Source organism: Dermacentor albipictus, chromosome 8 (genome assembly GCF_038994185.2).
Source record: "Dermacentor albipictus isolate Rhodes 1998 colony chromosome 8, USDA_Dalb.pri_finalv2, whole genome shotgun sequence".
NCBI lineage: Eukaryota > Metazoa > Arthropoda > Arachnida > Ixodida > Ixodidae > Dermacentor > Dermacentor albipictus.
In genome coordinates, this window is record NC_091828.1 from 18,784,852 (window position 1) to 18,811,208 (window position 26,357).

The window sequence follows — 26,357 nt, forward strand, 5'->3', positions numbered from 1 at the left end:
GCGCGGCCTGCACCGCTTCCACCTTGACCAACTCGGCGACTTTCGCCTGCAAAGCTAACCGCCTCTCCCGCTCCTCCTTCAGGTCTGCTTTCAGCTCCTCGAACTTGGCTGTCCAATTTCCTTCCAGTTTTTGGACTGCTTCCCTGACCTTTTCGCACAGCCTGCACGTAAAGCTAGACTCTTCCGCGTCTGCTAAGCTCTGGAAACTGGTCTCGTCGAGGGAGCACCAGCGCAGGCACTCGTCGCACTGCACTTGCTCCGCATCCCCCGCGGCCTTCCCTTTGTTTGGTTTCATCGCTAGGCCTGCCTACTTCCTCAGGCTCAACGAGCACGTCCGCCAAATCACTTCGAAGAGCTAGCTGAGATAGTTACATAGGCCTATCAAACAGGTCCCGCCTAGCACCCAGGCCCAACGAGGGAAACCGCCAGACCCAGACAAAGCCGGCACGTTTACCACGCTTACCACGAATTCAAAATTTGCGCCCCCGCTCCATGCAAAACAAAACTCTTCAAAAACATCAGCCAACAAGAAGAAAAAAAAAAGACCTCCTAGCCACGAACGAAGTCGCTGAAGCCTCGACACAGGAGCGTCCGCACGCCCAATTACTATTTAAATACAAAAAAACAGCTAATAAAAACAGAAGCAAGCTCAAAGCATGCACAAAAACTTATGATTTCGTCGTCGCCACGGAGCCCCGAAACGCACGTCCATCCGCCACAAAATCCAAGCTGGACTCCAAGCGCCACGACACCTACAGCGCCGCCCTGGCGGTCAGAACGTTCACAACTCAGCCGCTCCCGCGGACGGAAATTGCTACTGGTAGTGGCGTTGCATGCGCTGAAAGTCGAAGGAGAACAAAAGGACGCCGACGATACTGTTGCGTATACAAGTGCCGCAACTATGTCGGGATGAGGGAGGATGTATCCTTCTGCGTCTTTCCATCTAAACCCTACGAACAAGAACGGAGGTGGCGTTGGATCCAAGCAGTCAGGCGAGCGGAGTAAGTTCCTGTCTTGTCGCCCTGTCGAGCGGTGTCGGGCTGGTTTCTAAATCGAATTTCGCGTGTGTGCTTGGTTTATTCGATAGTGAAGACGGTCAGCCGTGGCAGCCAGTACCAAACAGTAGAATGTGCAGTCGGCATTTCGTCGGAAACAAAATGAGCAACAGCATATGCACCATCCGGCATATATATATGTACCAACCATTTTTTCTTCGCAATACCACCGCCAAGCCCCTTCCAATGCCACCGCACGAAGTGAATGATACGAAAAGTAAATATTATCCATTCACTGCCAAGAATTATGTGGGAGGGAAGCTGCCTTGTAATACGAGTTGTGTGCGCATACTGCCGGCGCACGGGCGACTAAGCCACCTATGTGGTATTTAAAATGCGCATGCGGATGAGGACTCGGCGCTGAGATGCATCCGGTAAATTTATGTAATTAGTGCTAAATGTAGCCAGCGTTGTTACCGATCCAGCAGCGGAGCACTCAAACCCTTGCTTGCGCGAGTCAGCTGATGCGATAAAGCTTTCTTCTCCACTGACTACTATGGCGAAGTAACATCTTAATTTTTTATGTCTAGCCAGAGAAAAATGGAAAGTCTTCAGGCCAACTAATACTTCCGAAACCATAGCGCAGCACGACCGGAGCCATAGCTGCTAGATTTGCGAGGCAGGCTGCCCCGCACGCATGGCAACGGCACACAGCGCAACCATTAAAGAAAATACGTGCTCGCCGCGACACACTGTGAAGAACATATAAAGCTTAAAAAAGCTTCTTTCGTCCTTTCTTCACTTGATGGCGCTAGCTTCTTTACGAAAACTGTCCACTTGAAGCGGCGCGAAAATGGAAACATAAGAACTATAAATACGGCGGCGCACGTGTGTGTCGTCTGGTCGGGCGGCTGGGATATGCCGCGTTTCGTCGCCAGGGCGGCGTGCAACGCACTCTTTTCGCGTAAACAGGTCCGCAAGCAAACAGGTCCGCAATATACATCAGGGCCGAATCTTATAACGGTTCGGTTGGGGAACCGTTTCTTTGGCCTCACCTGATTGGCCAAAATTTTTATTACGTCACAGGTCGTCAGAGGCAGCGGGGCGGTATCGCAATTTTCGAATACGTCACGCATCTGTCAATCATCTTCAAAACGAACCGGTCGTAGGAACCGGCGAAGGGGTAGTCCGCTTTGGGTTCCGTTGCTGTGGCTTGGCTTTGGCTTGTGACCCTGGCCGCGCGCGCCGGTCGCGCGCCCCCGGAGACACGCGGGCGTCGCGCGCGCGTGCGTTGGTTGCTTCGGAGGCTATTACTTGCCTTCGTCGTCTGCTTGGCGTTCCTCTTTCTGTGTCGACCACGGCTGGAAGCGCGATACGCGTTCGAAGAAGTGACGGATAATGAGTTGCACCGCCCTTGCTGGCTTTCTAAGTAAACCTTTTGCAGGCTACACTATCAAATGTAGGGGACTCAGGTGCAAACGTACGAGTGGCCATTCCACGCGGAGGAAGGAATATTGCGCGCTGCGGTTCATCGCCACTGGCCTGCAGCTCCCAGAGGTCGGTCGGACGTGAAGCATTCATCGGAATGACCTAGATCTCTGCTGCCGACACCGTCCACAAAGTTGCTCTCGCAATTACTGTGTTGGCCGGTTGAAGGGCTGGGTCAGCTTTCCCGTGACCTCAGCTTTAAAGCCAATGCCAATTAAGGAGATATTTGCATGGTGAGATCGAATTCTCAGTGCTATCGCCAGCGTGAATATAGCTTGCAGATCGCCGTTCAGCAGTCAGAAGGGTTCAACCTAGACTGGTTCAGCACTTCCATCGTTCGGCTGATAAAACTATACAGACAGGACGGGAAGATATTGTGGAGATCTCTTATTTGCCTGCCTTTTTTTCTCTGGTTCGGGAGTGCCGCACTTTGTTACTCAATTTTACGGCACAGCGCGCACCGTCAGCACCACACTATTCGATTTGACTTCGCGCAGGCAATGCAGGGCCCGTGTATCGTAATGTTCGATTTCAAGTTCCATTGCTTTTATCACGCGACGCGCCGTGGGGCTTATCGCAGGGACAGCGGCAGCGCGGCGGCGAGCGAGTCATGTCCGAGCCGATGACGTAGGGCGAAAAAAGATGGAAAATTGATATAGTCTGCTAGTAAAGGTGTCCCTAAGAACCAGTTCGCGGTTTTGTCGCGCTCGCTACTTGAGAAGTGCCGGCAGTGCGTTCCTGTTGCGTGCATCCTGCGAGCTCCTGGTACCAGACGACATAGCGCTGCGCTCTGCCAACTCATTTACGCTTGCGATACCGCCTGTCGGCTGAGAATAAAAAAGAATGACATTAATAAATTACTTCTGCATTGCGTAAACGCCCGGCACCACACGTTTATACTTCAGAACTTGGCGTATAATATTAAATTTATATTTTACATTTATTTAGCAAGCGGAAACATTCTGCAATTCCTCGATTAACTCGTCATATAATGACGTACACTTCAGAGGTGGCACCCTCTCATCTATTGGTCGCGTCCTCCCCTTCTTCCACCGCCGGCTTGGGAGTGGCACATCTAGTGACGTAAGCGGCGAAGCGGACGGTTCGTATTCCGAACCGTTATAAGATTCGGCCCGGGGCTCTATTCTGGGGCGCTATTCTGGACATTCCGCCATTTTCTTCGATGCGTGACGTAGGCGCGACGCAAACAAAATGGCGCTGGTGGCCCAGTTTTGCTTACATAACGTGACGCCAACTTGACGTTTCGCCTAAGAAACTGAAATGAAGGCACTCAATGTAGCGTTATCGGTAAGGCAAAACAGTTTTCCTCCGCAGTAAAAATAAAGCAGCTATCTCAAAGCGTATGATTATTCTGTCGAAAACGGCTCTCGCTTCCGTCGTCTGCTGCGTACAAGCCGTCGTCTGCTTCAGTAGCTCGGATGCGTGTCCCTGGAAAATGGAATGAGTCATCGCATGTTGGAGCCAACGCGCTTGTTTTCTTTCTTGAGACAACATACGCGACCTACCAGTGGTGATGCGCGCACGTTCTAGGCCACGTTATCGCTATTTCGTGAAACGCAAGTGACTCAGCCCGACTCGGCTGGATGAGAAACGGCCGAATATCACCGATAGCGTTGCGCGCGCCAGAGATATCCACTAGAGCGACGCAAGCGCCGGCGCTGCCATCTCTTGTTCATTTCGCTGGTTACTCGCACCGCAGGAGGAAACTTCAAGGCGCCGCCTTGCGTACATTTCTTTTTATAAATTAGAAAGAGGCCGTTGTCATAACTTTTGATTGTGCGAAAAGGCATTAATCTCGATTACAATACAAATGCAGCAGTGAAAAGTGGACAACATTACTGAAAGTTTGCTATATTCAACCAATATTATTTCGTATAAACGCGTTCTTTTAAAAAACGATGGCCCAAAACACAAATGCCAGCACCACCCGAGAGCGATGCAGATACAATGAGCACGCGTTATGAACAAAAGATTTTCGTGATGCCAAACGACGGGGAAAATGTGGCGATACGCATTCCTCTTGGCTGCCATTGCATATGGCTGCCCATTAGCATAATTCGCGCGGCTCGCCGCAGCAAAAATTATGGCGGAAAATCTCAGCAATGGCGGCCCTGCGCAACGTCACGCATCGTCAAAATGACGTTTACGAAACAGCCCTTCCTGTGACGCTCCCTACGAGATATTCCTTCAGCCAATCAGCAAGCTGGCATGGCGCATATCTTGAATCGCCACCACATATTCGCGCAATTGCAGATGCATTGCACTGGCTTTTGCACGCTACCGCTCACATTCTTTTTGAAGCGCTAACATCACCATATAGCTGCCAAGGAGCAAAAAAATGTATTAGTCCATAAAATTTGCAGCTCCACGTCACGTTTCGTCATCTTGATGAAAACGCAAAATGACATTTCGCAAAACTTCCGCTTCCCGGCACAAATTTCAAAACACGTGACCTCTCGACAGCCAATCAGAGAGTAAACATGGCGGATAATGGCGGCCGTGCAGCAGCCATGCGTGTCCAGAGAATAGAACCCCTGGACACGCATGGCGGCTGCACGGCCGCCATTACCCGCCATGTTTACTCTCTGATTGGCTGTCGAGAGGTCACGTGTTTTGAAATTTGTGCCGGGAAGTGGAAGTATTGCAACATGCAATTTTGCGTTTTCATCAAGATGACGAAACGTGACATGGAGCTGCAAATGTTATGGACTAATACATTTTTTTGGTCCTTGGCAGATATATTGTGATGTTAGCGCTTCAAAAAGAATGTGAGCGGTTGCGTGCAGAAGCTAGTGCAATGCTTCTGCAATTGCGCGAATATGTGGTGGCGATTCAAGATATGCGCCATGCCAGCTCGCTGATTGGCTGAAGGAATATCTCATGAGGAGCGTCACAGGAAGGGCTGTTTCGTAAACGTCATTTTGACGATGCGTGACGTTGCGCTGGGCCACCATTGCTGACATTTTCCGCCATAATTTTGCTGCGACGAGCCGCGCGAATTATGCTAATGAGCAGCCATATGCAATGGCAGCCGAGAGGAATGCGTATCGCCACATTTTCCCCATCGTTTGGCGCCACGAAAATCTTTTGTTCATAACGCGTGCTCATAGTATTTGCATCGCTCTCGGGTGGTGTTGGCATTTGTGTTTGGGGCCATCATTTTTTTAAAGAACGCGTTTATACAAAATAATATTGGTTGAACATAGCAAACTTTCAGCAATATTGTCCACTTTTCACTGCTGCATTTGTATTGTAATCGAGATTAGTGCCTTTTCGCACAATCAGACGTTATGACAACGGCCTCTTTCTAATTTATAAAAAGAAATGTACGCAAGGCGGCGCCTTGAAGTTTCCTCCCGCGGTGCGAGTAACCAGCGAAATGAACAAGAGATGGCAGCGCCGGCGCTTGCGTCGCGCTAGTGGTTATCTCTGGCGCCCGCAACGCTATCAGTGATATTCGGCCGTTTCTCTGCCAGCCGAGTCGGGCTGAGTCACTTACGTTTCACGAAATAGCGATAACGTGGCCTAGAACGTGCGCGCATCACCACTGGTAGGTCGCGTATGTTGTCTCAAGCAAGAAAACAAGCGCGTTGGCGCCAACATGCGATGACTCATTGCATTTTCCGGGGACACGCATCCTAGCTATTGAAGCAGACGACGGCTTGTACGCAGCAGACGACGGAAGCGCGAAGTGTTTTCGACGGAACAATCATACGCTTTGAGATAGCTGCTTTATTTTTACTGCGGAGGAAAACTGTTTTGCGTTACCGATAACGCTACATTCAGTGTCTTCATTTCAGTTTCTTAGGCGAAACGTCAAGTTGGCGTCACGTTACGTAAGCAAAACTGGGCCACCAGCGCCATTTTGTTTGCGTAGCGCCTACGTCACGCACCGAAGAATGGGCCTCTTCGATTTTCACAGTTCTGGCAGCCCGCTGGTAGCCAGACGGCAGCCAGCTAGTTCCGGTTCTGACAGGAAGTCACGTGGTCTGGGATCACAAGACAACCCGAACCTGCCCGAAGTTTGCAAAATCGAACGCCGGTACAGCTGGCCAAATGTAAACATGCTACCAGCATGGCAGCGCCCGTCGAGGCCGACGCGCGCTCGGCGTAGTCGGCTCATTTATGCGTTGCCACCTTGAAAATGTATAGTTGCATTCAGGAATACGATCGCATTCGCGCGACTCGTCGCAGGACGCGTACTGGGACAACCTCGCCTTGCGCAGCGCAACAGATGGCCTCCGACGCGGCAGATGACAAGACGCGAAATCGTGATTGTATACTCGAAAGCGATAGCTGGAAGATCCCTGTTCGCAGCGATCACGTCGCCCACCGGCGACATTGATGAGTTGGCGCTGTATCATCACAAGACATGAGAAAGCAGGTTATCGGGTACGTCTCATACGCATAAAATTTCGCACCGACCTGCTTGGGCTTCGATTTCAGAAAGTTTGTTGTGGCTGATGGTGCTTCTCATTTAAGGAGCTGGACGCGGCTGGCGCGTGAAAATGCACGTCGCCTGTGACCAGCGAAACGTTTTGCACGAAAAACAACATTGGTCGCAATCATTAGAGCAATAAGCCAATGTACGTGTGTCTAAATGTACCGAGTGCAATCAGTGTATTCTTAGATCAACGGCCTGCAGTTCGAACACATATCGGTTTCGAGCTGCCACCTAAGCATACGACGGAGAGACGGAAGCATACGACGGAGAGACGGAGCGAACACGGGCTAACTGCAAAGCCTTCGCTAACTGCAGAGAAAGGAGAGATATACATACACGAAATATGTGAAAAGGAACGCCACCAGAGAAAGACGAAACTAAGATGTACCGCAATGTGTGAATGAGCGTCTACAACTTGCGTGGAACACGATGCAGATAACATGCACGCATGAGAGCGCGGCGCGCTGTTCACCGCCGCGAAGAAGCAATCAGGGGACACACACACACAAAAGCTTCATACGGTTCACCACGGCTCGCATCACACCGCTTCGCGATGCGGAACGGAGCGTTAGCACCTAAAAAGATAACGCTAGAAGTAAGGAAATCCGGAGATGACCGTATACAGTTGGCTGAGCGAGATAAATTTAAGTCCTCAAGCGCCCGCGTTGAAATCCGTGAAGTCCCCGTAAAGATGGCGGCGAGCGCCCATCGCCTCTTTTAGTCGTCTGCTAGCCAGAGAACTTCCAGAGAGCAGCCAGACCAAAATCGTCCTGGCAGGTTCTGGCAGCCCACGGGTAGCCAGAACCGTCCAGCGCGAGCAAAACGAACGCCCGGCGGAAGTGCGTAGCGCGGTGGGCGGAGCAACCCGAGAAAAACGAAGACGCTCTGGCTGGCTCTGGCAGCCCGCGGGTAGCCAGAAGTGGAAAATCGAAGAAGCCCAATGGCGGAATTTCCACTGGCAGCATAGTAGTATAGTGTACTAGAATATTGGGTAGTGTGCTCTCTGCCCTATGCGGCGCACGCTTACGGCTGAAGCCGCGCATGTCGCCGGAGCCGGAGGCCGCTAGGGGCGCTGGAGCTAGTTCCACCTGAAGACCCGTGCCAGCGCGTGCGCTCCCGTCACTGCCATTCGCTTGCTGCAGCCTGTACACGAGAATGTGAATCGACTTGATTTTGATTGTTTTTGTGAAGTGCAACGTTCGTAGACTTGTGGAGGTGGTGGTAGTGACTTGTAGAAACAGACTGGTTTAGCGTAGACTTGTCTCTGCAACGTCCTCGGACAGCCTTTGTGTTCGTTCTGTGGTGCGCTAAGCAACTATGCCTAGTCGCCGGCGCAATTACTGTTTTGCACCAGGGTGCCGGACAGGCTATAGTCGAGTGAAAGACTCGCCGAAGGCGTCTCTTTTCAGCGTCCCACAAGACGAAGAAAGGAGACATCAGTGGGAAAGAAACTTACACCGTGAAGACAAGAAGCTTGACCAGACATGTGCCGTGTGCGAATTGCACTTTGAACCGCGTTATATAATCAGGGACTTCGTTCACGTCGTTAACGGCAAAGAGGTACGCATTCCGCGTACGAAGCCAACATTGGCAGAAGACGCTGTTCCGACGATTCTTCCGAATCTCCCTGCGTACCTCACCAAAAAAACTCCCAAACCTAGGAGCAAGCGAAAGCGGCAAGAATCTGAACCGTCGAGCAGCAGCAAGAAAGCTTGGAGCACGCCTTACGAGCCGTTGTCCGTAAATAACTCGCATGACCAGTCGTCGCCCGAGAATGTTGACCTACTCAGCGCTAACGAAGTGACACTAGCAGCAGCTAGCTCATCTGCGGTACAAAACAGTTTAAAGTTTTTATTAGAACTGAAAACTCCGTCAAAATACTGGACAAAACACAGCTTCCCAAACCTAGATGGAGTACTCTATTGCACTTCGGTATTGTATGAGGAAGCGACCGTCGTATCCGAAAAAGTAGTTATGTTTGTCTGTGACAGGCTACCTGACGTCTACGCAAAAATGCATGTCAGAGGGCGACTAATCGAAGAAAGTTGCTTGAGCTCTTTGGAAGAAGCAGGAAACTTGCTAGAAAAAGCAGAAGCCACCGAACTTTGTGTTGGAGCCCTGGATGCTGATGATTACTGTCCGGCCTTCTTGACGGCAGGTATTAAGAGTCAGCTGACACTAAAGCAGGGAACATACTTCAACAGCAAATGTCTCGGCACAGTTCCAAACAAAGGTAAGAATTATAAATATGGCATCACATTTACAATGTGAATATCATAATGTATTGTTTGTAAACCATACTTTAACCGGGTTTTCTTTTCAGGAGGGCAGTGCATCCCGTGCAAGTACTTGCGCAAAGTGCTTTTGAATAGACAATCAAGAGTGAAACGAGCACCTTCCAAGCCAATGCGAACCATGGTTCAGCGGCTGAAATGTGCAGCACAGAGAAACAGGCGCCTTGGCGCACGAATTGCTACAATGAAAAGAGACATTGACAAGATGCAAGTGCTAAATGCTTCCCTAGATGAAGAAACTGTTAATGAGCGGATTTCTGAACTCCCTCAGAAGCAACAAGAGTGTGTTAGACAATGTTTTGCAGCAGCAAAAGTAAAGAACAAAGGCATTCGTTACAGCAAAGCGTGGATTTTGGAATGCATAATCATGAAGATGAAGAGCTCCCGCCTGTACAACCACATTCGGGATAACAAAATACTTGTACTTCCAAGCAAGTCCACTCTGAAGCGTTACATGGCTGTTTACCGGTCTGCCTTTGGGTTTAGCAAAAAGGTTTTACAACAGCTTAAAGAAAAGACTCGAGATATGGACACCTTCAGGAAGCATGGTGGCCTGCTTGTTGACGAGCTAAAGCTTTCGGAACACATGTGTGTTAAAACATCAGGTCACATTGAAGGTTTTGTGGATTTAGGAGACTATACTTCATCCACAGACCAGGGCGTGAAGTCAGACCACGGGATGGTTATCCTGTTTGTGCCATTTGTTGGCAAGTGGAGTCAAGTAATTGGCACATTTGCCACCAGTGGAAATATGAAGGGGGACTTGCTAGCCCAGGTAATTGTAGAAGCCACAATCTTAACTGAGAACAGCGGGCTTTTTGTGGATTTTGTAACTTGTGACGGCGCCACTTGGAATCGACGCATGTGGAGAATACTAGGTGTCCGAGGAGGAGCAAGCAATGTGAAATGCGGAGTGAAGCATCCCATTGACGACAGTCGCAACCTATACTTCATATCCGATTTTCCTCACCTGATTAAATGCTTGAGGAACAGCCTGCTGAAGTGCCCCTTCAATACACCAGATGGACATGTAAGTGTGCCTTGTTTGCTTAGTTATGTTGACCTTTCGAGAAATTTAATCACTGAGCTCAGGGGTTGTCTAATTTTAAGATAAAGAAGTGATATAAATTTATTGTTTCCTATTCTGCTTTTTATTCTTCCAGGTTTCTATGCAGCCGATCAGACAGGCTTTCAATATTGACTCCAGTAGCGTGACACTTAAGGCCATGCCAGGCATTACTAAATGTCATCTGCAGCCAAATGCCTTCGAGAAAATGAGAGTTGGCTTCGCATTTCAGCTCTTTGGGGAAAAAGTGCTGCAAGGTCTCCAACTCTACAAGACTGAAATAGAGGCAAGAATTGGAAGCATCAAAGCTACACAATAATTTTTCAGGTACTTGTATTGAGCAGAGTCTAGCTTACTATGTTGAATCAACTTTTTTTTTCTGATGGCAGCAAAATGTGCATGTAGCTTTGCGGTTTACATAGTCACCTGATGGCCGCTCATAGCTCTTTGGTATTTTATATACATCAATTTTAGGTAGGCCCTGCCAAAGAAATTGACAAGTCTCATGTTTTTCCTTGCAGGAGGATCAACTCCCTGATCACTGTAATGACCTCGAGGTACCCAGCCAAAGCCCTGCGGTCAGACTCATCTTCCAGTGCAACTATTGTAGACTTTTTGATATATTTGACAGCTTGGGAACAGCACGCAGGTGGAGCCGGGGGATTTGTCAGCGAGTCAACAGCCGTCGGTTTGCGGGTCACCCTGTCAAGCACACTTGAACTTCTGTCATACCTTAATAAGTTAGGCTACAAGTACCTAATGACATCTCGACTTAGTCAAGACCCCCTAGAAAACTTGTTCAGCATTGTTCGCCAATCCTCTGGCTGTAACGACAACCCTACGCCCACTCAATTCCTAATTACCATGAATTGTATGTCCTTCTACAGTTTGGTAAAAACTGTAAGGTATGGAAATTCCGATCCATGTGCTTTGAGTGCTCTGCTAGAAATTGAAGGAAGTGGCAGCACTCTTCCTCGTAAGCCTACTGTTTGGGATCGGGTTGACAGCCTCATTGATGCAGGAAATTTGCCTGCAGCAGAGGCAGCTTTGTCATCACCTGGCGATCATGACCAGCATGTAGAGAGAAGCGATTCACGCCTAATTTACTATGTAGCTGGTTATGCTGCACGGAAGTGCATAATGAAAATGAACTGTAAGCCATGTATGCAGTCTTTGACTTTGTCATCCGTTGCAGAAAGCTCTGACGTTGCTATGTATACACGGCAGAAGGATAATGGAGGTCTTCTTTATCCCTCCAGTGCACTTTTTCAGTTTGTGGAAATGCTTGAAAACCTGTTCACAGAATGTTTTAGTAAGCAAGAACTGCATGCCGACAGTATAATGGATATACTCACCCTCGTGAGGGCAAGGTCCATGAGCAACATTGGTTGCAATGAGCACGCAGCTGAAGTTACGAGAAAAGTTATCAGCTTCTATTTAACTACACGGCTCCATTTTTTCGTGAAAGGCATCAACTCAGAGCAACGAAGCAGAAGGGAAGCAGCAAAGCATAGGAAAATAAGTAAAACTGTATGAGAAAGCTGTGCAGTACATGTTTAAAACATTTTCTTCATTTAAAAAAATTCAATTAATGTCATGTTTGTTTTGAATGAAGAGGCGCCTGGCAGATCTAAAAAAAATAAAAAGAAATTATATGTCAACGTGAATGAAGCCCATATGTCGCGGTGGTGCACCATATGAAAAAGGGCATGAAAGAACCAACACCGTACTGAACTCTGGAGGAGTGTGGTTCACTATGACTTTAATGGGAGCTTTTTTTTTTTCATGTCGACTTACTCCATATTAGGCATGCTCTTAAATTGTTTTGTGTCTGGTGTGTGCGCTGTGAGAAAAAAAGAATGGTTTGTTTTATTTTGTAAACATTGCTATTGTTGTAAAAAGAAATATTTCCTGCATGCACTAACAGTGAGATTTATAATATTTTTGGAATCTGCAGTTCTTTGAGTATTCTTCGATGGGGCTAATTTTGCTTATTTTTCACTCCTGCAACAATATTGTACATCGTTTTCAATGCTGTTCCTAATAAAATGTACGAACTTGAAAGTGCATTCGAAAATAAACGCAATTTTATGCGCTCAGAGAACGATTTCGCCTGGTCGCTAAAATCATTGCTGGAATTATTGTGTACAATTAGAAATAAGCTTGTTTGATATTTTAAGGAAAATAATTTTTCATAAATATATGCGCCATATATTTCTTTCCGGCGATGTGTACCCACAGGTCGCATTTATGACGCAAGAAAACTCCGCAACTTGACCAAGTGCGGTCAGCTTGGGCAATGGTCCACTGCTAATGAGAGCGGCGCACGCTCGACGCTGGCCTTGATGGACCACAGTGGACGATTACACGGTGATTACTGGTACTAGACGTAGATAAAACGAATCATCGCGCTCACATTATCGTCACAGTAACTGCTACAAACTGCCGCAAGCTGCCCACTTTGGTGGCGAACCAGCAGCCAAATTTATGTACTCGCGAGGTCATCGATAATGCCTCCCGAGCGGTCGCAGTCACAATGGTAAAGTTATTTATTTATAGCACAAAATGCGAATTGACGCCTTTCCGGTAATACCGATAGCAACAACTTATTTAGATTTACGCTATGCGATGAAATAACCCGCAGAACCCGCATAGCGTAGGCGCAGGACTGCAAAACGTTTCAGGTGATAATGTTTGTAGCGCCATCTCTCGGAGGCGACATCAAGGACCTCAAGCGGAGCCGTCATCTGAGCCCACTACCCCTATTCTAGCTCACTATAATAGTAGCAAGAGCTCGGTGGCGCAAGCCACCGCCCCGTTCCCCATAACATCCATCCATCCATCCATCGACGCGCCGCCTATCCAGCGCTGGTTCCCCATAGAGGCGTCAGTTATAGCCACTGATAAACAATAGCATTGAGTATCTGCAGAGTACGAAAAGTATGTAACGACTAAAGGTAACAGAAGTGCAGCGATTATGAAGAGTAGGGCACTGTGGAACTACAATAGGTGCGAGGAAGTACGAGCGATATGGAAGGGGCCTGACTTTTACCAATGCAGTTCTATGTATGAGTGCAGAGACCCGTGCACAGTTGGAAACTAGGCAACGTGGTGTGGGTAGGTTCGCTCTGGGAGCACATGGCAAGACACCAAACCTTGGGGTGCAGGGGGATGTGGGATGGTCTTACGAGGGCAGAGATGCTAGTAGTAAGATAGCATTTTAGGAGCGGTTGAGAAAAATGGGGGAAATGCGGTAGGCTAGGAAGGTTTTTCAGTTACTTACACGAGGAATGTTGACACAAGGTGGAGGAAGCGAACTAGAAAATTGTCAAGCAAATACTTGGGCAGTAGTGGGGGGACAGGTAAGGAATCATCCGTCAAGAAAAAGGCTAATTAAGGAGGCAGAGAGGGGTATGTGGAAAACAGAGATGCAAGCCAAATCAGCATTAGAGACATACAGGACGTTTAAGCAAGAAATAGCCAAAGAAAATATATTTACGATAACCCTCAGGCCGGGAAGCTCATTGTTGTTTGAGGCCAGGACAGGTGTACTGAAGACTAAAACGTACCGAGCCAAATACCAGGGGATATACTTGTTGTGCGAGGCCTGTGGAGAGGAGGAGGAAACGGGGGAACACCTTTGGGTTTTAAAGACAGTGAAAGTAAAATAGAATTTGAACAGGTAGAAATAACTAAACTAAGGCTATCTGATTGGTGGACAATATCAACGCAAATGTAAAAGAGTAAATACATAGGTACACTCTTAAAACGGTTGCACCCTTTGGGGTGTATATTTGTCCCACAACAATAATCGTCATCCGCCTTGCTTGCGTTTCCTTTCTTCAAAACTCGGCTCTCGCTACTTTCCTGTCGAGAAGCTGCGTCACACTGATAACGCGCATTCCGTTCTTGACTGGGAAGTACCGGGCTCGCAGCGTTAAAGAAAGGAAACGCTGGCAAGACCGATGACGATTATCGTTGTGGGACAAGATAAGCCCCAAAGGGTGTAATTCTTTTTAAGAGTGCACTCTTAGAAAAACTTACACCCTTTGGGGCGTATCTTGTCCCACAACGATAATTGTCATCCGTGCTGCCCGCGTTTCCTTTCTTCACTCTAAGAACAGTTTACACCCTTTGGCTTGCCCCTTCTGCCACACAAAAATAATCGTCATCTGCCTTGATGCGTTTCCTTTCTTTATCGCTGCAAGCCCGGAACTTTCCAGTGACGAACGGCACGCGCGTTATCAGAAGAGGCACTCCAAAGGGGTGTAAACTGTTCTATGCTGATAACGCGCGTGCCGTTCGTTACTGGAAAGTTCCGGGCTCGCAGCGATAAAGAAAGGAAACGCATCAAGGCAGATGACGATTATTTTTGTGTGGCAGAAGGGGCAAGCCAAAGGGTGTAAACTGTTCTTAGAGTGTTTAACGCTGCGAGCCCGGTACTTTCCATTCATGAACGGTATGCGCCTTATCAGTGTGACGCAGCATTCTCGACAGGAAAGTAGCGAGCGCCGAGTTTTCAGTAAAGGAAACGCAAGCAAGGCAGATGACGATTATTGTTGTGGGACAAATATACACCCCAAAGGGTGTAAACTGTTCTTACACTCTTAAAACAGTTGCACCCTTTGGGGTGTATATTTGTCCCACAACAATAATCGTCATCTGCCTTGCTTGCGTTTCCTTTCCTGAAAACTCGGCGCTCGCTACTTTCCTGTCGAGAATGCTGCGTCACGCTGATAAGGCGCATATGCCGTTCGTGACTGGAAAGTACCGGGCTCGCAGCGTTAAAGAAAGGAAACGCGGGCAGCACAGATGACGATTATTGTTGTGGGACAAGATACGCCCCAAAGGGTGTAAATATTTCTAAGAGTGTAGAGTGTGTACCTACACTCTAAGTACAGTTTACACCCTTTGGCTTGCCCCTTCTGCCACACAAAAATAATCGTCATCTGCCTTGATGCGTTTCCTTTCTTTATCGCTGCGAGCCCGGAACTTTCCAGTAACGAACGGCACGCGCGTTATCAGCATAGAACAGTTTACAGCCCTTTGGAGTGCTTCTTCTGATAACGCGCGTGCCGTTCGTCACTGGAAAGTTCCGGGCTTGCAGCGATAAAGAAAGGAAACGCATCAAGGCAGATGACGATTATTTTTGTGTGGCAGAAGGGGCAAGCCAAAGGGTGTAAACTGTTCTTAGAGTGTATGTGTGTACCATTAAAGGCTAGGTGGCGCGCGCCGCCGCCGCCCAATTCAAAAGGTTGAGCCAGGCCCCGTACACTCTCAAGTTCAACAAATGGCCACAGAGGGCGAAAAATCAATCGAGGCGCGTTTCAGCGTAAGCGCGCAAGTGGAGTTACTGTAATTTGGTCGAATACTTTAATTTGTGCTTTCTCTGCTAGGGGCGCTAAACATGCTGAATTTTTTACTTTACACAAACCACTGACATAAACAATCGAGGTGTCTAAGGATGTTTTGTTACCTCAGGCAAATAGGCAGTTGATTTTTTTAAAATTTGAATGTTGAAGCTGCTTTTTAGTTATAGCGTCAAGGTTTTTGTACTTGATTAACCACCGACAGCCGACAGCCTATTGGCATCGATGTGTTTCCTGGCCGTTGGCGTTCGAACACTACGGCGGTAAAACATTTTCGAAAGCATGCTGGTTTCGTCTGCGAGTCATTACATAGACTTGCTGTAAAGAGGTCTACTCTTGGCAAAAAATAGTGCCTAATTTTGTTTAGGCGTTGATTATCATGATGAATGCGGCGGAGGTTGAGGGAGTACGCTTGAAGGTACGTTTTTATGCCGTTGATCTCCATAACACCGTAAATACGCAAAGCGATGTCACATTGTGTTTTCTCCGTCATCGCTTGTTTGCTGTACGCCTACTAATTCTTCATTTCTTCAAGTGTTGTATCCTCCTTTTGTCCTTGTTCTCTTGTGCTTCACTTACAGTATGTCGTTCCGTCAGCTGTAATGCGCATTTGCAAAACCAATACGTTTGATAAGACGCAGTGGTTGTCATAATTTCACTACACATGTATTAAGATGGCACATATATGGTTCAGATACAGATGCCTGTATGCGGACTTGCACGACGTTGATGCGGAGATTAGGATAATTATGACAGAGGCAGCTGACGGCCGTAAGCTGTTGCATTCTTTCCGCCAAACTACCCGGCCTGGTAGTGCTGTAAAGATGCTGTATAAAAGTGACACGCGGTGACAGGGAAATTATTATACTTAGCAGCCGACCGTACGTTTTGTAGCTTAGGTCTCCTTTCTTGTGCGTTTGTGCTACCCTTATTAATGAGCCATTTCTTGCCTATGTTCTTGACTATGTAAACGCGTTTGTGTGGATGCGTAGACGTGTGCTTTTTGTTGTACTTGTAAAATGCAAATAAAATATTTTCAGGCTTACTCAATCTTTGGTGTCGTGTGCGTTTATTCCAGTCGAGGCCATCGTGCCACCTGGAAACCGCATTTTGTCAGTAGCCCTACACGAAATGCAACAGCTGGAGCGCGGCGGCACAACTCGGCGTAACGGCGGCGTAATAAACGAAAAACCGCTCGGGATGCCCTTAAAAGTCAGTTCAGAGTGTGCCTTAACTCGATATGACTCAGCGCTACATGTATTCTGCGCCTCGATCGTGCTCCCGCCAGTTTGGTTGCTGTGTGGCAAACGTAGCGCCTACTTTAGGCGCTACGTTTGCTACACAGCAACTAAACTGGAGGGAGCACGATCGAGGCGCAGAAGCCAGCAACCCAGTAAAGCCACAGAACACCTGGTAAAGCGTGTGCAAAACCCCGTTTCCGTTTCCTGTTGTACAGCGCCACCCGTGGTCACATACTTTAGTTCACGACGCCACCGCTACGCTTATTTCCGTAGCACTGTGGAAGGTACAGTTTCCCTTCTCTAAGTTTGTATAGGTGTTCTGTGGTTGAGCCTCATTCATCCATCCATCCATCCATAAGCGCGGTGCACTAGGCGAAAATCGTGCGCCGGAACTGCCATCAGTAAAACCCAAACCGAAAGCGCAGAGCAGACGACCCGTCCCATGAGCCTTTGCGAGTTTACGCCTCGAAACGGTAAAATCAATGTGCTGCTGCGTTGCTGTCCACTGACTGCATCATGCTATTTGACAGGGAGTTTTAGGTACTCACATGTCGTCCACGTGCACTGTATTCGCGTTATCCGATTATCATTTAAGTGTTGTCGAGCGTTAACATGCGTTAACCATAAGGCGGTTGTGCTCTAAGAGCTTGCGTAACGCGGGAGCAGCACCTGCGGGACCATCGCGACAGTCGCGCGTTTGACAGCACCTCTCAACCGGCTTGATACGAAGGCGTCTGCTGGTGCTGCTGCTACTTTTCGGGAACGGCGCCTGGTCGAAGAAGTCTAGCCATGGAGCGTACTACTCGGTGCTGCTGCGTGCCTCTGTGCGGCTCACGTCCTGCACCAAGTTTCATCGCGTACCACCCACTGCCTTTGGAACCGCGCGTACGCCAGGCGTGGATCGAGTTCGTGCGTTCCTGTCCCAGAAGCGGCGAGCGCGAATGGGCGCCTCCACAATCCGGCGAGGAAGCGGCGTTCGTGTGCCACCGACACTTCGCTCTCGGCTGCTTTGATTTCCGGCGGGAGGACGGTCGTCCGAGAGTGCTCAGGGCATACCTGAAGGCCGATGCCGTGCCCTCAGTCTACCTCGATGAGAAAGGCCGGTTGGTCGCCGCCGCGGACAAGGCAGGTGCCCAGGTACTGTTTTATTCTCGTGTTCAGATCTGTCATTCAAATTAGTTGTGCGGGTGCTTCCAAGCTTTGCAAACACTAACTGTGACGAAGCTCATCTTAAAACTGCGACGCGCACAAATGACGGACACAGGGAGCTTACAAAAAAGCGCCGTTTGTAGACATCCAATCGTTGTGCGCGCTGCAGTTTCAGCATATGTTATTACCGACTCGCACAGCTTGCAGTGCGGCACGTGCTTTTAGAATTGCAGGTTTCAGTTATATTTACCAAAGAAATTTACGGAAAGGCACTGGTCAGCACGTCACATGCACGGGTCACAGGTCACGTGGCGTGCGTGAATACAACTACAGTCAATCGAACGCATGTGCTGTCAATCTGCGTGAATAACGTTATCTGCTGCTAAGGTGAAGCGTTATCTTTGTCCATGTTCTACGTCATGTCCTACCAGCGCGAAGTCAGACGGATCATAGCAGCATATCTAGGTCGACGCAAACGAGACTCGCATTTTATGCGTACTGTTATGAACCGCGATGTGTCAGTTGCATAAAGCGCGGTCAACAATCCCAGCTTTCTTGTTCAGCGAGACCTTGTGTCATTGTTAATTCGTAAGCCTTGACTCAAAAGCTACAGCAACCCTTGTCATGTTTGAACTTAGAGTGAGGCATTTTACTGCTTCCTGTTCATTGTTTCTGTTGTGTGTAGACGTGCCAACTAGTCTGGCGTGACACATTCACTCCTTTAGCTGCCTCTTGTTCCATTCTTTGTAGGCGTTAATTTCACGGCCGGTTGCAACAGCTATACGACTTCTGATATTTTTGGTTGTGTAAAACTCATTGTATATAAGAATACAAGGCTTTCTTAAATGTAATCATGGACCACTAAAGCTCGAGAGCAGCTGAAAACTGAAGAATTGAAATTACGGGATAGTAGTGAGGAACGACACACTTATCTAATGGAGGCCGGCCCTGTTTCTTTTTTGTCTGAAAAGAAACTAAGCTGGTATGCAAAGCTTTGTGTTGTCCCCCAGAGGGGTGTCTGCGTCAGCAGGTGTTTGGTGTGTTGCGACACCATGTACCCGAGCACACGAGGATTAGACCCTCCCACTTCTAACTGTGTGTGGCTTAGCCGTATATGGGGAAAGGGGGATCCTGGGGATTTGGCTGTTGCCGGGTGTTCGGACCTTTAAGGAGCCCCGGCGGAGGCAACACACCTCTTTGGCCTCTGCTTCACATAGACGGCACCTCCAGGCTGACCCACCTGGAGGAAATCGGCAGTTGCCTTTTCCTGTCCCTCTCTTCAATCTTTCGCTTTCCCTCTTGCTGTCTCTTCCTTCCTGTCTTCTTATCACTTCTTCTCACTTCCGAATTTCTGGGCGGCAGGGATTAACCTGGTGCAGGTATCCAACCATGGGTATATATATATATATATATAGTTTTCAAATCAAACATTTATTTGACATAATAGTTCTGCAGAAACCCGCAAGGTGGAGAGAAGTAATTAATAAAAGGAAAATGAGACATGCGCCTGTTTGTAGCAAATGCTACAAAGGAAACCCCATACGGGTTCCTCGAACGTAAAGCCTTGCATTTGAAGAAAAATTTGTCCTGGTCTGGGACTCGAACCTGGGACCACCGCCTTTCCAGGGCAGCCGCTCTACCATCTGAGCTAATTACAAGAACGGCGCCGAATAAAACAACACACGAAGAAGGGAAACACGAGACAGCACGTAGGCTGTTTCTCGTGTTTCTCGTGTTTCCCTTCTTCGTGTGTTGTTTTATTCGGCGCCGTTCTTGTAATCATGCTTAACCAACTAGCCCACCAACACATGCTCAGTTACTTCATCTGAGCTAACCAGGCGTCTAGCACATGGCAGGGCGAAGTCGAATTTGTCAACAACTCGAAGCAAAGGCAAGAGTTTGATGTAATAGCTCTGCAGAAACCCGCAAGGGGGAGAGAAGGTGCTTCTCTCCACGTAATAATTCTGCGGAAACCCGCAAGGTGGAGAGGAGTAACTTCTTTCCACCTTGCGGGTCCCTGCAGGAGCGTCTGCGTCAACAGGCATTTGGTGTGTTGCGACACCACGTACCTGAGCACATGAGGGTCTGACCCTCCCACATTTAGCCTTGCACGGCTTGCCGTATCTGGGGTAAGGGGGATCCTGGGGGTTGAGCCGATAGCAAGTGTTTGGACCTTTAAGGCCTCCCTTTAAGGTGGAGGCAACACACCTCTTTGGCCTCTGCTTCATATAGATGGCACCTCCAGACTGACCCACCTGGGGGAAATCGGTAGTTGCCTTTTCCTGTCCTCTTTGATTTTCGTGTTTCTCTCTCGCCTTTCATTTTTTCTGTCATCACTGCTCCTCACTTCCAAATTTCCCGACGGCAAGGGTTAACCTCGTGTGGCTAGCCAGCCTTGGTTATGCTGTATTTGGTTATGGCAGCGATGTACGGCTGGTGTTGACAGGGTTTCTCTTGTGGGAACTTCTCTCACGTTTCCCTGTTGGGCTCCATGGTGGGTGGATGGCACCGCGGCCGAAAACCCCATCTATACTTATGGAAAACGCTTTTCCTAAACTCCCTGATTGCCTTCAGAAACGAGGGCGCACCGAAGATGTCTTTCAGTTTTGGGACACCAAGTCTACAACTTCCCTCATTCCCATGTAATTCACTCGGAACAACCAAACAAACCAGTGTGAATATTTTCACCATTTTTTGTTTTGAAGTCTCTTACCGAAGTTTTTGGTCCAGGATGCTCGCAAGAGCGCGTGTCCAGCACCTCGCAAGAGGCAATAGACACAACAACCAGCCAGACGGTGCCACCAGCACCTAAGGAGTGGCGAGCCTCTCTCGATCACTCCAAAAAAGACAAAAAAGCATGTTACGGCCCCTGGAAAGGGCCCATGAGCTAATCTCCGTCTGTGAAGACACACAGCACAAAGCACATTTATCATCACGGAGACACAAATAATACAATGGAATGCTAGAGGATTTCTTCATAGCCTAGATGACATTACATAACTACCACACACACACAATCCAATGTTGCTGTGTGTTCAAAAGACACATCTGAAACCTATAAACACCAATTTTCTTCGCAATTACTTCATTGTACGAAAGGGCTGCGACGAGGCTAACACCTCTGGTGGTGTAGCAATAGTAGCCGACAAGTCTGTAGCTTGCCGACATGTCGCCCTTCAGACGCCCCTTGAGGGCAGTGTTAGTTCGGGCTATTTTTTTTTCAATAAATTAATCACTGTATGTTCCATTTATATACCCGCAAGCCATTATCTCGAAAAAACAGACTTTTATGACCTCATTACCCAGCTTCCCAAGCCTTACATACTTGTGAGAGATTTTAATGCTCACCACACAATGTGGGGAGACTCACGATGCGACGCGAGAGGTTGAGTGATAGAGAACTTTCTATTAAACGCTGGTACATGTCTGTTTAATTAAAACGAACCAACTTATTATAATATGTATCCCAATTCTCATTATTCTATAGACTTAGCTATTGGCTCGGCAGCTATTATCCCTTACTTAAAATGGAGCATTATTAAGAATTCTTATGGAAGTGACCATTTTCCTGCACTTTTAAACTTAATTGTACAACATGAATGCCCTCCGTATGCGCCTCGGTGGAAGCTAGCTTCTGCTGACTCGGACCATTTTCAGGAATTGACCTATCTATCATGAGATTTTATCACCGATTTTAGTATTGATGATGCGGTAGCCTATTTTACTGCTTTTATCATAGAAGCAGCGAATAACTTCATTCCACAATCAGGCGGTAGCTCATCCAAAAGGCGAGTTCCGTGGTGGAATGATGAGAGCAAGGAGGCACGAAAAAAACAAAAAGCGTGGGCCATGCTGCGATCCCCAACTGCAGAAAATTTGATAGAATTGAAAATATTAAATCACAGGGAAGGCGAGCGCGACGGCAAGCTAAGATGACACGCTGGGAGAGGCTCTTGTCTGGTATTAACTCATACACACAGGAGGCAAAAGTATGGAATGGGCTAAGGAAAATTGAGGGACAATAAATTCATCCATTGCCCCTTGTTGATATAGACAGAAACAAGTTGGAAGACCAGCTCGACGCTCTTGGTGAGCACTTTGAGCATGTGTCTAGTTCCACACACTATTTGGAGAACTTTTTGAAACATAAAGCAATAAAAGAACTTAAGCCACTGAATTGGAAATGTATCCCAAACAATCCTTATAACCTACCTTTTACCATTGCTAAACTTAATGTTTCCTTATCAGCATGTCAGAGCCCTGCACCGGCCCTGATAGAATCATGTGCAATATGCTTAAGCACCTGCACTCCGACACACAAATCATGCTACTCACACTTTTCAGTACTATCTGGGCTGCTGGTTATCTCCTATCTAAGTGGGAAGAAGCTCTTGTGATCCCTGTTTTGAAGCATGGTAAAAATGCTTCATTGCTTACTAGCTACCATCCTATAGCGCTTACGAGCTGCCTTTGTAAGCTTTTTGAAAAAGGATCAATTGCCGTCTCGTACATTTCCTAGAGTCCAGCAAAATGCTTGACCCATTTCAATGTGGCTTTAGGGAAGGGTGATCTACAACTGACCATCTTGTGCGCATCGAAGCAAGCATTCATGATGTTTTCGTGTTTCTTAATATGGAAAAAGCATATGGTACAACTTGGCGCCTCGAAATCCTGCGTGACCTTTCAGTGCTGGCCATCTGCGGCAGTATGTTAAACATTATAAAAAGCTACCTAGACACCCGTACATTTCGGCTGAAAATAGGTAATGCACTGTTACGTACATTCATACAAGAAACTGGGGTACCCCAGGGCGGCGTACTCAGTTGCACGCTCTTTGTCGTTAAGATTAACACGCTTCATGCATTATTACCACCAGCTATGTTTTATTCCGTCTACGTATATGATATACAAATAGGTTTCAAATCCTGCAACCCTGCAGTGTGTGAGAGACAGGTACAGCAGGGCTTAAACAAGGTGTCCAAGTGGGCAGACGAAAATGGACTTAAAATCAACCCCCACAACAGTTCTTGTGTTCTCTTTACGAGAAAGAGAGGCCTAGTTCCAGATCTTTATGTAGAATTGGGTGGGCAACAAATTCCTGTCAACAAAGAGCTCAAATTTCTAGGTGTTATCCTTGACTCCAGGCTTAATTTCATTTCACAAATGAAATGTTTTAAAGCAAAATGTCTAAAAACAATAAACTTTCTTAGAATCCCATCCCACACAACATGGGATAGCGACAGAAAGTGTTTATTGAATGTTTACAGGAGCTTAATTCGATGCCGATTGGACTATGGTGCCGTGGTATATCACTCTGCCTCCCTGAGCACGCTAAAGATGCTAGATCCCATCGTCCAACTGTGTATCCATCTGGCCACTGGGGCATTTAGAACAAGCCCTGTCAGAAGCCTATACATAGAGTCAGATGAGTGGTCACTCCATTTTCAGAGAACATACATCAGCTTCATGTATTTTCTCAAAGTGCACTCTAATCAGGAACAGCCGTGTTCCACAACCGTTAACAACTTGACATGTGAAACACTTTTTCGTAACAGACCCTCTATGAGACTTCCTTTGTCACTGTGTGTAAGAGAACTTAGTGAAGAAATGGATGTCTCGATTCTTGAACATTGCCTAATACCTACTGCTAAGCTATTACCACCCTGGGAGTGGCAGGTGATAGACTGTGATGTGTCCTTTGTAGAGCTCACAAAGCATGCTCCTTACCTTGAAATCGCTATGCGTTTTGTGAACTTCAATCGAAGTACTCCTGCTTTGAATTCTACACAGGTGTGTGAAAATCACATGCTGGCGTATCTTATGCTCCCGTTGCTCCCTCTTTTTCTAAATGTGAGGCATTAAACCCCCTGGCAAGTATCTTCACTGCAGAAGCATATGCAGTACTGTCTGCAGTAAAACATATAAAGAAATTAAAAGTTGACAGAGCAATAATACTCAGAGTCGTTAAGTCTTGTAAAAGCATTAATTTCTTTACAAAAGCATACAAATCCTGTTTTCATTTAACTTTACTCACTTTTATGCAACATTTATTTATCACATAGACATGTAGTATTATACTGGGTATGTACTAGCTGACAAAATGGCTGCATCACTAGCTATTATTCCTACGGTTGCTGTTTCTGTCACAGATCTGAACTCTCTCTTACGAAACAAACTACGAAACCACTGGCAACGCATGCAGGATGCAGAGATAAATAATAAACTGCACGTTATAAAGCCACAGTTAGGTTTTTGGCCCTCCACTACAAAATCGCGACGAGCATTCTGTCATCTCAGAATGGGGTACATATTTGGCACCTACAATTTTCTGCTTACTGGAAATGAACCTACAACCTGTGGTAGATGTGTTGAGTGGCTAACTGTCCTCCACGTCCTCCTGGAGTGTCGGAAAGCCAAAGCTGAGAGAAAGAAACATTTTCCTCTTGCATATCATTATTGCGTTCCTCTTCACCCGGCTATGTTTCTTAGTAAAGAACTGTTTTTTAACACCAATGCAGCCCTCGATTTCTTGAATGATGTTGTCCTACGTGTTATAAGCCCATTTAATTCATAGCGCATCCTCTCCTTTGCTGTGATAGTTGTTTTGTAAAGCACATGCCTCCAGGCCCTTGTCTCAAGGGCTCTAACGAGGCGGTGGTGCTCTAGTCAATTTTAGCATCTGACATATTTTGTATATCCCCTTCAGGCGCGAATTAAGAGAAACACGAAAGAAAATTGTGGTTCCTTCAAATATTGCTTCTAAATACCGAAAGCTCAGTGATACGAATGAAAACATGTTTATTCAGCCAACAAAAAAATTTTTCTGATGTGTATATTTGTACACATGGCGCCTCCAGAACGTAAATTATCTCGATGGCCACTTACACAAGGAACAATTGCTGTCAGGTGCTGTTAACTTGGCAAAAATACTTAAGAGTGTACTTACAATGCATCTCAGCTTGCCTGCTTCGACAGATCCTACTTTTTGATGTGAAATTCATAGTAGCAATCCTTTGTGGCAATTAGGCAGGGGAATACACCGCATTTGCGACAGCAAACTCGAGACTTTGAAGCACAACCTGTGTTTTGGCACCTTTGCGGGAAGTTGGCACTGATGTGAATGGGCTAGTGGTCATTGCCATCAAACCTTGTGGAATTTGTTGGCAGGGGCATACCGGCATGTGATTTTCGGACAGGACTTGGAGAGGTGGTGCTTGGTCTTCCCCTCCTGTTTGGCGCAGTCCTGTTGCTTGAAATCAAACTGCATGCAATGTCCGATTGAAATGCCATAACATCTTTCACTTCCTTTTTGGGCAGTCCTTCTGCATTCGCGTCGCGAATGTATTCAAGCCAGCTGTTGCACACTGCGAAGCAAATGAAGTGGGAGATAACTCTTACTGGCCATTTCTTCGTCTTTGCTTTGAGGGGATAGAGCGACATCACAAAGTCCAGCTTGTCGACGCCATCCATGAATTGATTGTAATCGGCGATAACCTGCGGACAATCGATGTCGACATGTGCCTTGGCAGCTTCGCTCCATCTCTTCACCTTAGTGATGTTGCGTAGTCCTACAACTGTAGAGACCATGTTGACTGAACCATTGTCGTGCCAGTGAACAATGACGACGTCTTCCTCTTCGGTAATCTTGAAGTTGTAGCTTCCACGCCCTTCCTTTTTCAATTCTTTTTTGCTTTTGAGCTCCCAGCCTATAATTCTGTTAGCCCCAATTGTACCAGAGGCCAAAATACCAAGCAATCTCAGCTCTCGGAAGAGCGGCACAGAAGAAAAATAATTGTCCATGTAGCATCTAACGTTCAGACCGCGTGGGAGCGATTCCACAAGCCGCATCACGACCAGTCCACCAAGACCCAAATGTGAATGGTCCTTGCTTACACCAGTGCCTTTCCCTTGGTAGAATTCAATATCATGCGCCATGCCATCCAAACTGCAGTGGACGAATATTTTTATTCCTTCAGGGTTTAGCTTATTCTTCACGAACTGCTTAAGGGACCCTTCCTGTAAAGGGCACCATCTGTTCGTCGATGCTGCTTTCGGCAAGAGGCTGTGGTGCAAGACATCAACTTCTGACAGCATCAATGATTGGTGCCACTTTTCAAAACTTGTTCTTCGGTGGATCCAGCGGAGCATTGCCATCAGTAACATGCAGTGCTGCTCGAAGCTTGAAAAATCGTTTGGATGTCATCACATCCGCAATACATAGTATTCTTGTGTCCTCCTGCCAATACATGCGGATCCGATGAAACTTCAAGATTCCCATGTGTATCATAAT

The 26,357-nt window shown here is 47.3% G+C and overlaps 1 protein-coding gene across 6 annotated transcripts in view; it reads left to right on the forward strand.

The window, feature by feature from the left end:
- The first annotated feature begins 876 nt into the window (after positions 1 to 876).
- Positions 877 to 26,357, forward strand: part of LOC135919562 (uncharacterized) — a 97,265-nt gene continuing 71,784 nt past the window's right edge. The window contains exon 1 of one of the 6 annotated variants that reach the window (XM_070523101.1): positions 877 to 1,001. In XM_070523101.1, the coding sequence (XP_070379202.1) occupies positions 910 to 1,001 (92 nt within the window). In that variant the 5' untranslated portion in view covers positions 877 to 909. Of the gene's footprint in view, positions 1,002 to 17,347; positions 18,056 to 26,357 lie in introns of those variants that run through there. The other 5 variants (XM_065453474.2, XM_065453472.2, XM_065453471.2 and 2 more) reach the window with 5 other exon arrangements.